Raw genomic sequence first — 13,392 nt, 5'->3', positions numbered from 1 at the left:
AACTTGTTTATCCAACGTCGCAAGATTCTTAATTAACGTTCGAAAAGTAACTCACCACCTTCTCGGATCGTTCACCGGACGGCAATCTCGCGATAGCCGCGTCTGGACTGTCTTCCGGTGGCGGTGGTTGTACTATCCAATTATATTCGCGTTTTTCAACGGGTAAGCCCCATCGTTCGTACTCGAGACTTTGAGTACGCAATGTTTCGTAACAGTCTAAACAGACCACCGCAAAGTCCCCGTTCTCCAACAACAGACTCTTCTCTGGTTGTCTGTGATACCTCAGGAAGGGAAAATCTTTCACGAGCAACGCTCTGACTCGTTTCCTATACGTCATAATGCCACAAACGTAACAACAGTAATCGTGCGTATTGTATTGCCTTTCCGCGGCGTTCACTTGTTGACCACTAGGAAGAGATTCGTATCGACGCCATTGCGCCAAAAGAGAATGGTAACAGAACGTGCATACTAGCGCAGAACCATCCTCTCTCAGTTGTTCGGCGTTCGGCGGAGACTGATGACGCAACAGTTCAGGGAAAAACGGTGCGTTGCGACCCTGAGGGCGACCGTACAACACTCTTGCAAGAGTTAAATCACTATGCAAGCCACATAGGAAACAATATATGGAACTGCTCGATGTGCCTGGATTACTACCAAACGTTCGATCTGAACTAGAACTCGGTGGGGTGGCGATCGATCGATTCACGTCGCCATTTGGATGTGGACTAGGAATATCATACCTGGAGGAGATTCGGAAAACTTGTAAAGAGTACATCGATAACGTGAACGAATGATGTATCGAAATAAGAACTAACCTGCGACGTTCTAAAGGAACTCGTTCAGCATCCATGCTTTCCCATTGTTGGGCAAGATGATTCACACAGTGTGTACAAGCCAACACTCTGCCGTGGCTATCCATACAAGCGTTTTCAGAAGTTCGTGCCATTCCCCTTAAACACGGGAAGTGCATAGCGTGCGAATTCATTCCTTCCGGACTCGTGGACAACCTTTTAACGACGGACAAACATAACGATTAATATACCGAAGATTATTGCGTGCATTAACAGAAATTTATGATCGTTCAAAACACGTACCATTCCATATGGTTACGGGGATATAATCTCTCACAAATATAGCACCTATAGTTTTGACCAAGAGCAACGGTTCCATTCTCTGCTGGACCATTGTTGGGAGAATTTCGTTGACCAGGAGCCGATCCTTTTACCGTAGCGCTACGTTGCTTGTTCGTAGCGACCGTCGATTTGTTCAAATCGTACGGTTTGAAACGAATATCGCTACCCGCGGAATTAGCCGGAGACTTGGCTACCGCGGGCCGTGGAGACGGACCTTGTTGTCGAAAATCGACGCCTTGTCCCGAGGGTTGGGCTTCGTGATTTTCTCCACCAAATACTTGTTGTTTCTGTGGTATAGCTTTGTAACAAATGGAGCAAACCTGCACCATTCCCTGAGGACTAATCGGACTAGCTCCTGGCGGAGGTCTTAGAGAATAAATAAAAGGATAGTACGCCTCCTTCTCTGGATTAGGACAACAATAAAGAAGTCTAATACTGGACGAAGGGTACTCGAGCGCGCAAGTGTAACAGATGAAAGTAGTTGTATCCATTGCGGGTGCTTGTCGTTTACGCAGCGTGTAGTTTCGTTCACCGTGCGGTACTCCTTGTCGCGTATAAGCCTTCCATTGTAACAAAAGATGATTCTGACACGCTGAACAAGCCTGAAACGAGAAGAATCCGTGTTACGTGTTACAAGAACTGAAATAAACAAGTCACGATGCAACTTTTATACGATTTAAATATCGAGAAAAACAAAAAATACCTGTACACGACCAGCACTGTCCATAGGTCGACTTCTACTTGGTCGTGGATGAAGCATTAACGATGGAAAAAATGGCGGGGGACTGGCAGAAGGATGTGGCGGAGTTGGCAGTGGTTTTGCTGCAATATGACTAAGTGACCCTCTTTTGAATTCATCCCCGCACACATAACAGACTTCCGTAACTGAATTTTTGTCTGGCATCGAAAGATCCAAGATATCGGTACCGACGCTTGACGAGGATCCGCCGCTATAAATGGCTGTAATTGGTCGTACGAAACCGTTATGAATTAGCATTTATTAATAATTAACATACAAATCGATAAAAAACGTTAACACTTCGTTCTTGCTTTATTTCGTACAAATTTTATGCGCTTCTATATAACTATTATCGTCACACACGTGGCCTACTTTTACTTCACACTTTTTATCCTGCATTAGTTTGCTTCAAACGCAATTTAAATACAGTTTTTTAAGACGCACAAAGGTTGAGATCAGAAGTCAAATTAATCGAGTTTTTATTACATTACGCAAGGTAACACTAACGTTTATTTACAAATTACTTAATGGAATGAAACAAGTACCAATAATAACATACACCGGTCACTGTCTTAAATTTATATGTAAACTTACGTTGAGATTGTGGCAGTAAAGTTGGTTGAGGGGCAGGTGAACTTCTAGGTGCGTGTCTTAAATCCAATGCCGCTTCATTAGATATTCTTGCATCTTCTACAGGCTGTCTAGGACTTTGTAACCTCTGATGCGGCGATTGCAGTCTTTGATGGGGGGATTCCATTGTAAGCCTTGCTTGTTCCAAATGTCTGTGCGTCTCTGCTGTATTAGAATGTGGTCTTGGCAGCTCAATGGAATTTGACGGTGGTCTTGTTTGTTCCACTCTAGGCGATGGTGAATTTGGTGGGAGTCGTGGAGAAATTCCAACTGGCCGATTTTCTGGTCTAATTTGCGGTGTCTGATCATTGGTTAATCCCAGAACTTGCGCCGCGTATTCTCCTTGAAGGGCCATCTCAGCTCCCGTGAAAGGACCACCGTCGCATCTTTTCAGCCAGTAAATTCGTTGACTATGAGGTCTAGCATCTTGTTCGTAACTTTCCCATTGTTGTAACAGCAGAGCATAACAAAGGCTGCATGCCTTCACTGCTCCGCTTCTGGCTCCTTCGCCACGATAACCAGCAGGTGGCTCATGCGATTCAAGAAATGGAAAATAAGGTTCGTTTGGTGCACCACCTGGACTTGGTTTTACTCTGAGCCAGTATTGCTCCCCATGGCCCACTGTACCACAAACGAAACAAACCCTAGCACCCCCGATATCTTCGGAGGGTGGGTTTGGTTGTGGATTTGCAAGCGATTGCCCATCGAGTCCCGGCTCATTTTTCACGTATAATTTATTTTCCATCATGTCAGGAAACCATTGGATCTGTTCAATGCCCTTTTATATATTTCTGTTTGGCACTCATATACGATCACAATTTACAGTGAATGACAAAGTTTTTGAATTTTGCACATATCTGGAAATATAAAAACACTTATATTAGATATAAGCTGTTTGATTTGATTTGCCATAATAACCATTATTATAAATAAAAGGCATTAAACATAAAAAGACATTTGGAATATTATTTCAAAGTATATAGGAAACCTTATTGTATGCAAATGAGTTTATTTGGGTGCAGCTGTGACCTCATTCTTTATTCAATACAGGAAAAGAATTATTTGATGTGACAGAACAGATTTGTTTAATTGGACAACATTTATCGATAACTGGATACATTAACAGATTTTTACATAAATAAACATCTGCTTTAATAGCTCTTATGCTTTCAACCCTGATTACATTCGATGAAAATATATTTAACTTAACAAAATATCTATACAAGATACAATTTTATTTATTCGTGAAGACACGGATGAATGTATACAAATATAAACAATTAAATGTAAAATATATGAGATAGGAGACTTTCCATATATTGTATATGTTTTTGATTCAACACTTTGATTAAACAACCAAAACTGTTATTAGTAGCATTTTACAAAATGTTTATTTCGAACAATAACCATGATATATCGTCGATCGTCATAAACTCTTATCGTTAGTGAAAGATTGCAACGTGTGATGCTTTTAGAATACTGTAACATGTGGTATTTTTGGAGTGTTGCTACATCGACGTTTACCGACACCGACCATAAAATACATTCTCGGATATCGGTAATAGAAGGATTCGTAAAAGATCTCGATATATCCGGCCAAGTATAAAATAATTTCGTATAGAATACGATTTAAGCACACAGGTAAGGAAGAAATATGAGCCAAGCACAAAGGTAAGCACTTTCGGCCAAATCGATCGGAGTACACATTTTTCGATAACGAGAAGACACGATATCGTAAGAATGAGGAAACAGTGTTAATTTTATGAAATTTTTTCGACTCTTCTCAACGAAAACGAAGAAAAATTTAAGTCGGTGAAAAATATGTAACGCAATGGTGGCACCTACGGTGGAACTGATTTGTATATCGAAGTTTTCATCGTTCGATTTAAGTTTAATGCGATTGTTTACGAGTGAAACAATTTACGATAAAGTTAATGAAACTTTGACGATAAAATCGTTAGAAGAAATGCATGAAAGGGGTACCGAAGATCACAGACAAGGCAAACGTACACTCTTGCTACCGAAATACGCACCCACGACACTTTAGTATGCACACTTTATATATTTTACAAGGAACACTCACGTTTTCACAGTTCGGGAGAGGTAACCACCACATCGCTACTTTGTGGTGGTAATTTTAATCGGCGGTACGTATTACTTAAGCGAAGCAGAGCTTCCTTATCTCAGATTCTAGTCTCTGCCATACGTGCTCGAACACCACACCGAGTTACGGGGTGTCACCTTCGAAATAATGTTACGCTTCATTACACTCATATTTACATGCACCGTGTACCGTCTAACACGCCCCGAATCCGTATTACACTGTCGCATACATGAAAAGTATAATAAAAGAGGTTGCACAACTATGAAAAATACATTTTCTGATGGCACAGCACCGCGACTTTGGCTCAATTCACCGCCATGTTGCAAAATTGCGATCTGCTTCCCATGATGCCACGCAGCTTCGTCATATGACAATGCCGCTGCGTCAACCAATCAGAACGTAGGACGCATGCGCAGAAGCAACAGTTTTTAACCGAACTGCCGCTAAGATCAATTTGGCGCTAGATTTGAAATTTTTTTAGTTACACCTACGCATTAATTTTATTATTCTTACATAACGTTTTTTGCATGTTTGCTTTATGAAACACCAGTCTAAGCGATATACAAACTCGATAATCGTTCTAATTGATATCTCCGTTAATGATTCGAAAACAAACATAATCCTTTGGAACGTATAATTACAATGCTTAGTAATTTTATTATCAGTATTTTAAAACCGTCCTCTGTCTCAAATTGTATGCAAGGCGTCGATAAGTTTAAATTGCTCGTGATACGACACGTGCTGATTATTTTACCAAAGAGAAGTTGAATTAAATTAGGGAGGTAGGTGCGGAAGAAACGAGAATAAAAGGCGAACAACGATAAATGTTTCATAGTATTTAATCAACAGGTTGGGACATTGTACCTTTATAATGCTAAAAATTATTTTTTGTAGATTGTGTCGGTCTCATATGTATATATACCACCGTTTAAGTGGAATCCTGATATAATACTAAAAAATAATTAAAAATACTTTAAAAATACTCTTTGCAAATGATAATTCTTAAAAATCCATTCTCTCCGATATCTTTCATTTCTACCATACACATCTACCAATTATAATGATTTCGAATTTCTTAGTGTACGCATTTATACAGAGATTTAATCACAAAAATTTGTTGCTTATTACTATAACAGTGTTATTGTTGTCGTTATTATATTATTCTTATATATATATATATATTTGAGTAAACGTATAGCGGTGGTAAAAATTCGTTCAGTTTTTTTTCTCCCCGAAGACCACATACGGCTATAATTTACAAAACAGTTTTTCTCTTTTCCGATAACGTTTGATTTTTGAAACGAACTTCTAACGCATAAAAGCATATCGATCGATACCGGTATTAGAAAATTCTGGAGAAAATATGTATATTTTCGATATCGTGGAACACGACGACGCGTTATTGCACCGATATGCAATATTCCAAACTACGAATTTAACATTGTCGTACGTATATTTATAATCGCGTTCGTATCTAAAGAATCGATATCTGACTTGGAGAAGCAGCGTAATCACGATTTTCTTCACGATGAAATACAAAAATACTAATAGAAGAAACTAAAGAATAGAGACCAGGAGCGTGACGCATCGAGGAACGCCAGGAAAAAAGAGATTACGCTACCGTTGACTTAACGACAAGGTTGACAATAATCGTCATTAAACGCAGTAGCACGTATTATAAACACTATTATCATTATCCTTATAAATAAGTACATACTAGATCTGCTTTGCATTGATGAATGACTATAACGATTTCTTTGTCTCTCATTCTCCCTCTCATGACAGTCTCCCTGTCGATACGCATGCAAGACTTCGTAAAATGCTACCGATAAGTGTTTCAGTTAGTTCGATGCTATCTTTCAACGATGGTAACGATTAAAGCGTGCTCGATCCAGGATAGAAAAAAAAATTACAGGAAGAACGATACGTTTCTCTCGCGAGAAAAATATAAATAATACATAAAAATTCGCACGCTTCGATAAAGCATTTACATTCTATTCTTTCTTTTCTTTCTTCTTTTTTCTTTTTGATTCAGAAACAGCCTTCTTTCGCGCTCCTACACAAAGGAAATATCGCCACGTAAATTATCTTCATTATGTGTGTACGTATGCGTGTGTGTGCAAAGCGCATCAATTAACATATATTCTTTTTTTATTATGACTTATTTAAAAAGATAGCATTCGCATTGAGTTGGTTAAATCAGATTTGACATTTGGTGAACTTATGACTTTTACTCGCTTGACCCTCCTACAGAGGGTTATCATCGCCTCTTATGTACATATAAACAGATATTACTGTAACAAGATTTTCCGTCTTCTACAAGATGTTTCAAAATAAGAAACAATGTTATTACTTAATCGTTAATCGAATCCAACGATGGCTCTTTCGGCTCACCACGAGTCAGCGCGAACGAAATCGTAGTAACTATCGCGCGACTCGATGAACTGAACGTTCCACGAACGATCGATTAACCGGTAACGCCGTTCGAGATCCGCCTTATCCTTAAACGAAACATCCTGTACAAGAAGGAACGTTATACCAGTCATTTTGTAAACGATACCGCGTACGCATAATAAGTAACGTATGTACTATATTAAAAATATGAAGGGTCACTGGTTTTAATAAAACTCTTCACCACGGTGACCCCGGCACCACGATATCTGAACGAAAGTCGATACACGTACGAGGAAGAAGAGAAAAAAATATATGTATAATCTATCTAAGAGGAACAAAGGTATCGAGAAGTGTTGTAAACAACGATTAAACAAGAAAAAAAGAGAATAAAGAAAGAAGAGAAACATAACTTATGCGTCCAGTTGCCGATCAAAATAAAAACTCTCTTTGCACGACGTAATTCAATTTTGCATCGATACAAATTATACTATACTCCGTTGAAAATAAAGGCAGCACTGTTTATCAGAGATCAATGCTGCTAATAGCACTTTTCGGTCGCTCAATTAAGACGTTACAACATCGTTAATTATTGAATGGTGAAATATCGACAACATTCATAATAACATCGCAACATCGCGTATAAACAGGTAAGATAAGTTTTTTAAAACGATAGTAATTTCGTTAAAGTTACGAACTCGCGTTGCTTTTTTTCTGATCACAGTACCAATGAATCATTCGAAACATTAAGAATCGAATCAAGTTTAACGAGTTGAATGCCCCGGTAGAAACAGTCATGTTCGTTACAGTATACGATAACATCGACGCTAAAAACAACTTCGTTTTAGCGACACACCGTCGTGGCAGTCAACGCGTTAAAACACGAAAGGAAACAATCTCATTGCTTGTTCTTAAAGATAAAATGTCACGGTGTTCTGGCAAATTACGTTCTTTGTTCTTTGAACCAAATTTATAAAGTATAAAAAAAAAACGGTAGAAAATAATTTTTATTTAACGTTCGATAAAGAAATTAGGTTTTCTCGGTTAAGAAGGTAATTCGAAGTTCACGTTAAGAGTGAAATAACGAGAAAAAATAAAAATTACGAAATCTCGAAGAGGCGATCGAAGCTCGATTCGACGAACGACGTCAATGCGTCTTTTCCGTTCGACAGGCAAAGATCCCAAGGAATCTTCGAGCCACGTTGAATCTTCTTCCGCGATGGCACTCTCAAATATCGTTGCCGTTTACCGTGTTCTCGTTTCCTAAAGCTCTCTTCTGAATCTCTTCGGTGGACGCGCTTCCATAGACCGGCTCAATGGACTCGGAGAGCAATTTTGGGCTGTGCTTGTCGACATGCGTCAGCTCGATGGGAAGATATATCGTCCGACAATGGTCGATATCGGCTCGACAAAGTGGACAACGTTCGCAACGTCTGGCGCAATCCAAGCAAGCCACCGCGTGTCCGCACGGGAACAAGGCGGTGTCTAAGCTACGATCCATGCAAATGCGACAGAGCATCGCGTCCAATAATCTCGCCAGACATTCCCGGGATTCCTGCAAATTAAACGATCTTAAGCGATTGCTTTCGCGCGTCTGTCCAGTGTAATGCTTTTACAGCGTGTCGCCGCGCAGAAACGTTGACTCTGTCGGTAGTAAATCCGATATCGTTGCGTCGCGCTGTTATCCCCATCGGCTGCCCCAGCATGAATAAACTCGTAGTAACGGCAGGTGTCATCCATTTGGACGCGACACAAATCAAAAGCAACAGTCGTATTACCCGCTTTTGTTGTTTATCGTGCGCTCCAAAGCAACTGAGACAGCATCAGAATGTAAGCGTATACCGATCTTTCATTCTGTTGCGACAAAATGAAAAACGACACTGTACTTTTCCGACAGCTCTGCTAATGGAGCACTATATAGGGAGCGGTACGAGCGAAACGTTCGTTAATGATCACGTTGAAAAATTACGAAACGACGAACACGAGCGTTACGGAGATTGCCAACAATTTAGTGAATTAAAAGCGAACATTCGACGATAAGATAACTATACAAAGTTTACGGCGACGAAAGTTGAATATTGATAGATATTTATACGCGATACCGAGGAAGTGCACACATCGCGCGTTCGGTTTACTCGGGCCAAACAGAGTTATAGTTTCATAGGAACGGTAAGCGCTGTACGGGATACGAGTTAGTCGAAGTACCTTGCACTTGGGATCCTCGCAGTCCCCGCAGTCCTGCTTTTCCAACATTTCGTTCTCCTCCGGTAGGTTCACGGTCGTAGCTTCGCAGTACAAGGCCCGTCGAGCGTTGTCGTACACTTCTCGACAGGTCCTACGGATATCGAACACGTATTTCTTTCCTAACGTCGAGTCCTCGTTGAAAATCGAGATTATGGTACCCTGTGAAGAAACAGCTGGGTTCAGAAGACGTTCTCGCGTTTTTCGGACCGACGATACGGTTAAGTAGACGATACCTTCAAGTCTCGAATGAACTGAGCGGTTACCGCGCTTCTGACCGTCTCGCAGCTGTAAAACGCGTGTTTCTCGGTAATCGCTCTATAAAGTCCACTCGCGGATTGGCTGGAATCTAATTTAAAGTTCAACGAGGTCTCTTCACCGTCGAGCGACAGGTAAACTAAATGAAACATTCTCCGTTGAGACGTCGCGCTTTGTATCGCTGTGTACGGTATGCTGAAAAACAGAAGGTAGACAAAATTGTAGAACGCTCTTTCGACGACTCAAATATTTTGCCGCGACACGATCGTTATACGTACTTTTGCGTTTCCTCGTCGTTGCTGCGATACACCGTGATACCGTGTGGTCCAACGCCGATCATCGACACTCCGTTGTATCCGAATTTACTGTGAAACATTTCCTGGCCAAAAGTGTCCAGATTCGAGATCTCCTTCAACAGCCAGTACTCGGCAGTGGATGGTTTCATACCCTGAACACAAATTGTAAAGGTGCACGTTTAGGAGAGCGAAGCATAGCGAGAGAAGAGAGAAGAAGAAAGTTAATCGAACCTTGATTTCTTTGTGTTGCTGAACTATCCGGTGCAGGAAATCCTGAGGTTTCGGTTCGCACGGTTCCGCCGGTTGTATCTGACAGCATTGGGAATAGAGCGCATGGGGTGGCGACATCGCGTCGTAATCACCGGCATCTGCTTGCGCTATCAAAGCGATCAGACGCGCCACCGACGCCCAATCCGACACTTTCAACCTACCCTCGACCAGCTCTAATCGAGAGTGTAAATAAAATTGATGCCTGCAACGAAAAAAAGCAACGGAGACGTTAATCGAATCGTATCGACGCGGAGGACACGCCGTGCCAATTTTCTATAACTCGCGGCGTTAAAATTAAATTTTTATTATACAACGAATATCGTGGAGCGATACGATACAAAACGGTTCGACCAAAATTTATTTTAAAACGCAATAAAAACCGGATCGAATTGTGTGCCGGTGTTTAACGAAAAAGAACTAGCAATTTTTATTAAAATCATCGAGTTATCCGATATCGCTTGCCAATGAGTAAAATGATATAATACTATACGATACGATCGAACGCTCCGTTTATTTGTTTCATTACCGTTCCGAGATTCCGTGATCGCAGAGCGTCGTTATTCGTTTCTACAAATATAAAATACGTAGATAAGCTTTTTACGTAATTACGACAAAACGAAATTTACAGCTTCCCTTTTACGCTTGTTTTGCTTTGAACAGACACGTTAATGGAAAACGCAACAGGAGATCCTGACGCGTAATCCGTGGTACGGTAAAATAGCTTGCAGCCACGAGAGAAATTCATTTGTATAGAGCATAGGGTACGGACAGACGGAGAATCGAAACGGAACATTTGAGAAACTATTAGTTGGTTCGATGCGGTTTGCGGTTGTTTCTACGACGAACGAATTTAACTCTCGATCGAGATCGATCGGATTTTGACGGATTTACCTAAATCTGAGTTGCACCTTTGAACGCTTAACTTCGATGCAAACGTTTGTCGCGTTAACTCGTCGCGTTATCTCTGCAACGAAGAAACGAGCGCGATTCCATTCAGAGAACGACTCTCCATAAAGTCGACCGAAACGAAAGAACCGCGCCGTTTGCGCGTTAACGAGCGGAGCACGGTTTTGAATCGCGAACGTCGAGTTTACTTTTCTAATCAAAGGTTCTTTTTTTAAACGACTTTTAATTCGTCGTTCCGGTTAAATCGTATAGCCTGTCCGCGAAGTTTCCGCGAAGAAAACGAGACGGTTATTTGCCGAGGTGATTTTAGCGAAACCGAGGACAGGTTCCTAACGGAACAGACCCGAGCGAAAGACGTCGAGTGCACCGGGCAGAACTTAGATAGAGAAGTTTGATACGCGACCCCAGCTTCTAGGACGTGGAAGGGAATGAAACTACACGAACCAAGTGACATTTGTCATCGCGAGAAAGATATTGGTTCCTATCGAACTTGCCCAACGACGGACCAAATGTTCGAAACTCTTGTTGGACGGCTTATCGTTAACAACTGCGCGAGCAGAAATCCGCTGACGAAGACCAGACCGTTCCACCTCCGGTATCTTCCGTCTCCTCGAATAAGCTTCGATACTTTTGCATAGCCACGCGGATAATTTCGTTTGTCGTACCACGTATTTTCGTTCGTTCGTTGTTTGAAACGTCACGTTCCGCGAGTTTATAGTTCGCGACCAGGAAACTTGCTTCGAAAACTTTCGGTTAATAAACCGCGCCACTCGCCGACAAGTTTCCCGTGAAAATCATTTCCGTCTCGCGAGCAATTTAACCCATTCGATAGTTAGCCGAGTTTACGTCTTCATTCACCGAAGTCTTAGTTCGCTACGCGTTACGAGCTTCCTGGCAACTACCAACTATCTGGATTGTTTGATTTACCGATAACCGTGTCGGTGGAGCGAATAGATAGTTAACCCTTTCCGTAAGGGTGTAAATGCTCGTTAAGAGGCAGCAGAATATTTTCTCGCGTCGTGTTAATTGGTCGGAGCCGCTGCAAGTCGATTAACGTTCGTAATCGTTACCGACTAGTCTCTAAGTTCGAATCGGCAACGGGGTTAAACCGCGCGTCTGCTCAAAGAAGAAAATTAGCTGTTTCGAAGCGAGGGGAACATCGAGAAAGTTGCGAGGACAGACGTTGCGGTAGCGGTGACGGTATTCTCGCGTAAGTAATTCAAGCGGATAAGGTCGTTTCAGCCAGCGATGGTAATTTCAAAGCGCACATTTCCAGTTTCGTGTTTGCGACTGTTCCTGACAGCTATGAATTAGCCCTGACCCTGTCGCCGTGCTAAATCGGCTTTCTTGCTCAAATTGGCTAAACTAACCGTTCGCGGTATATATTATACGCTCGCGGAAAATATAAATCATCGATTATATCGATAACAACGTTCCCGTCAACGCCAGACACTTTCCAACCTATGCTCGAATTTCGAAATGGCCATCGATATTCGGGAGGATCGTTATCCGATAATTCCATCGTTTATCGCGATAAGCGTATTCTCTATGACCCTCGGAATCGTTCTATCGAGACATTAACTACGCGCGCCAAAGTATACGCGATTACCAAACTTTGTTCCGAAAAACGATCGGTTCTCCCGAGATCTGTCTGCGCGCTCGCAAATTTCGATCGATCGCGAACAAGACTCGAAGAGAAACAAAATGACAGGGAATCTCTATTCTATTGTACCCAGCGATATCAATATTGGATTTTAGGAAGTTCGTAACCGTTCGCGATAACTGCCGATATTAGGGTCCTTAACTACCGTCGTTTGATTTAAAACCGACGATATTCGAACATATTTCGAAACGCGAGATTTTCATACGAGGAAAAATGCTTACTGCGACGATATCTACGAGAGTATTATCGAGCCGGCCGTACAACGTATTCGGACTTTTATTCCATTTCCTTGCACATCCTCGATACTGTGTCGTTGCGAGCTTTATTGTTATTTCGGTCTTTATCCGTGACCAATCGAATCGCTTGGAAATTATTCAAAACCATCGAGATTGCGAATTACCCAGAACATGCAGGTAACCTACATATTTATCAATAGCGACGTTAGTATCGGTTTTCTCGAACGACGATATTGCGCGCAAACAATTTTTCACCGGCAGAAGAAGACAGTTCCATGACGAGACTTCTTTCCTTTGTACCGTTTTTGCGAAGTTACAAGGATACCTCGAGCGAACGAGCAAACCAGATGCAGCAACATCTACCTAATAACTCTTTGCTTTTATGTACGTACAACTTACCGTCTGTCGTTGTCGTAGTTGCATAACTAATTTAGCCGCGTTCTAATTACCTGCGGTGTTTTCTCGTTTCCGATATACGCGGTCATAACTCGATTCTGACACCCGGAGATTCTCTTTCGGAGAAAA

The 13,392-nt window shown here is 41.5% G+C and overlaps 2 protein-coding genes across 3 annotated transcripts in view; both read right to left on the bottom strand.

Moving 5' to 3' along the window:
• Window positions 1–4,949, bottom strand: part of px (MAP7 domain-containg protein plexus) — a 54,901-nt gene extending 49,952 nt beyond the window's left edge. For both annotated transcript variants that reach the window (XM_076533696.1, XM_076533697.1), the window contains exons 1-6: window positions 4,586–4,949; window positions 2,467–3,359; window positions 1,837–2,093; window positions 1,095–1,735; window positions 816–1,007; window positions 56–740 (exon numbers count right to left, since the gene is read on the bottom strand). In XM_076533696.1, the coding sequence (XP_076389811.1) occupies window positions 56–740; window positions 816–1,007; window positions 1,095–1,735; window positions 1,837–2,093; window positions 2,467–3,250 (2,559 nt within the window). In that variant the 5' untranslated portion in view covers window positions 3,251–3,359; window positions 4,586–4,949. The remainder of the gene's footprint in view (window positions 1–55; window positions 741–815; window positions 1,008–1,094; window positions 1,736–1,836; window positions 2,094–2,466; window positions 3,360–4,585) is intronic.
• Window positions 4,950–5,429: 480 nt separating this feature from the next.
• The window catches only part of dnr1 (E3 ubiquitin-protein ligase defense repressor 1), a 66,813-nt gene continuing 58,850 nt past the window's right edge, over window positions 5,430–13,392 (bottom strand). Inside the window, exons 3-7 of the mRNA XM_003706106.3 lie at window positions 10,024–10,264; window positions 9,775–9,944; window positions 9,475–9,691; window positions 9,203–9,400; window positions 5,430–8,552 (exon numbers count right to left, since the gene is read on the bottom strand). Of these exons, the coding sequence (XP_003706154.1) occupies window positions 8,226–8,552; window positions 9,203–9,400; window positions 9,475–9,691; window positions 9,775–9,944; window positions 10,024–10,264 (1,153 nt within the window). The 3' untranslated portion in view covers window positions 5,430–8,225. The remainder of the gene's footprint in view (window positions 8,553–9,202; window positions 9,401–9,474; window positions 9,692–9,774; window positions 9,945–10,023; window positions 10,265–13,392) is intronic.

The sequence above is a fragment of the Megachile rotundata genome, chromosome 7 (assembly GCF_050947335.1).
Source record: "Megachile rotundata isolate GNS110a chromosome 7, iyMegRotu1, whole genome shotgun sequence".
NCBI lineage: Eukaryota > Metazoa > Arthropoda > Insecta > Hymenoptera > Megachilidae > Megachile > Megachile rotundata.
Note: the sequence above shows the minus strand (reverse complement) of the source record. Positions and strands in the feature narration are given on the sequence as shown.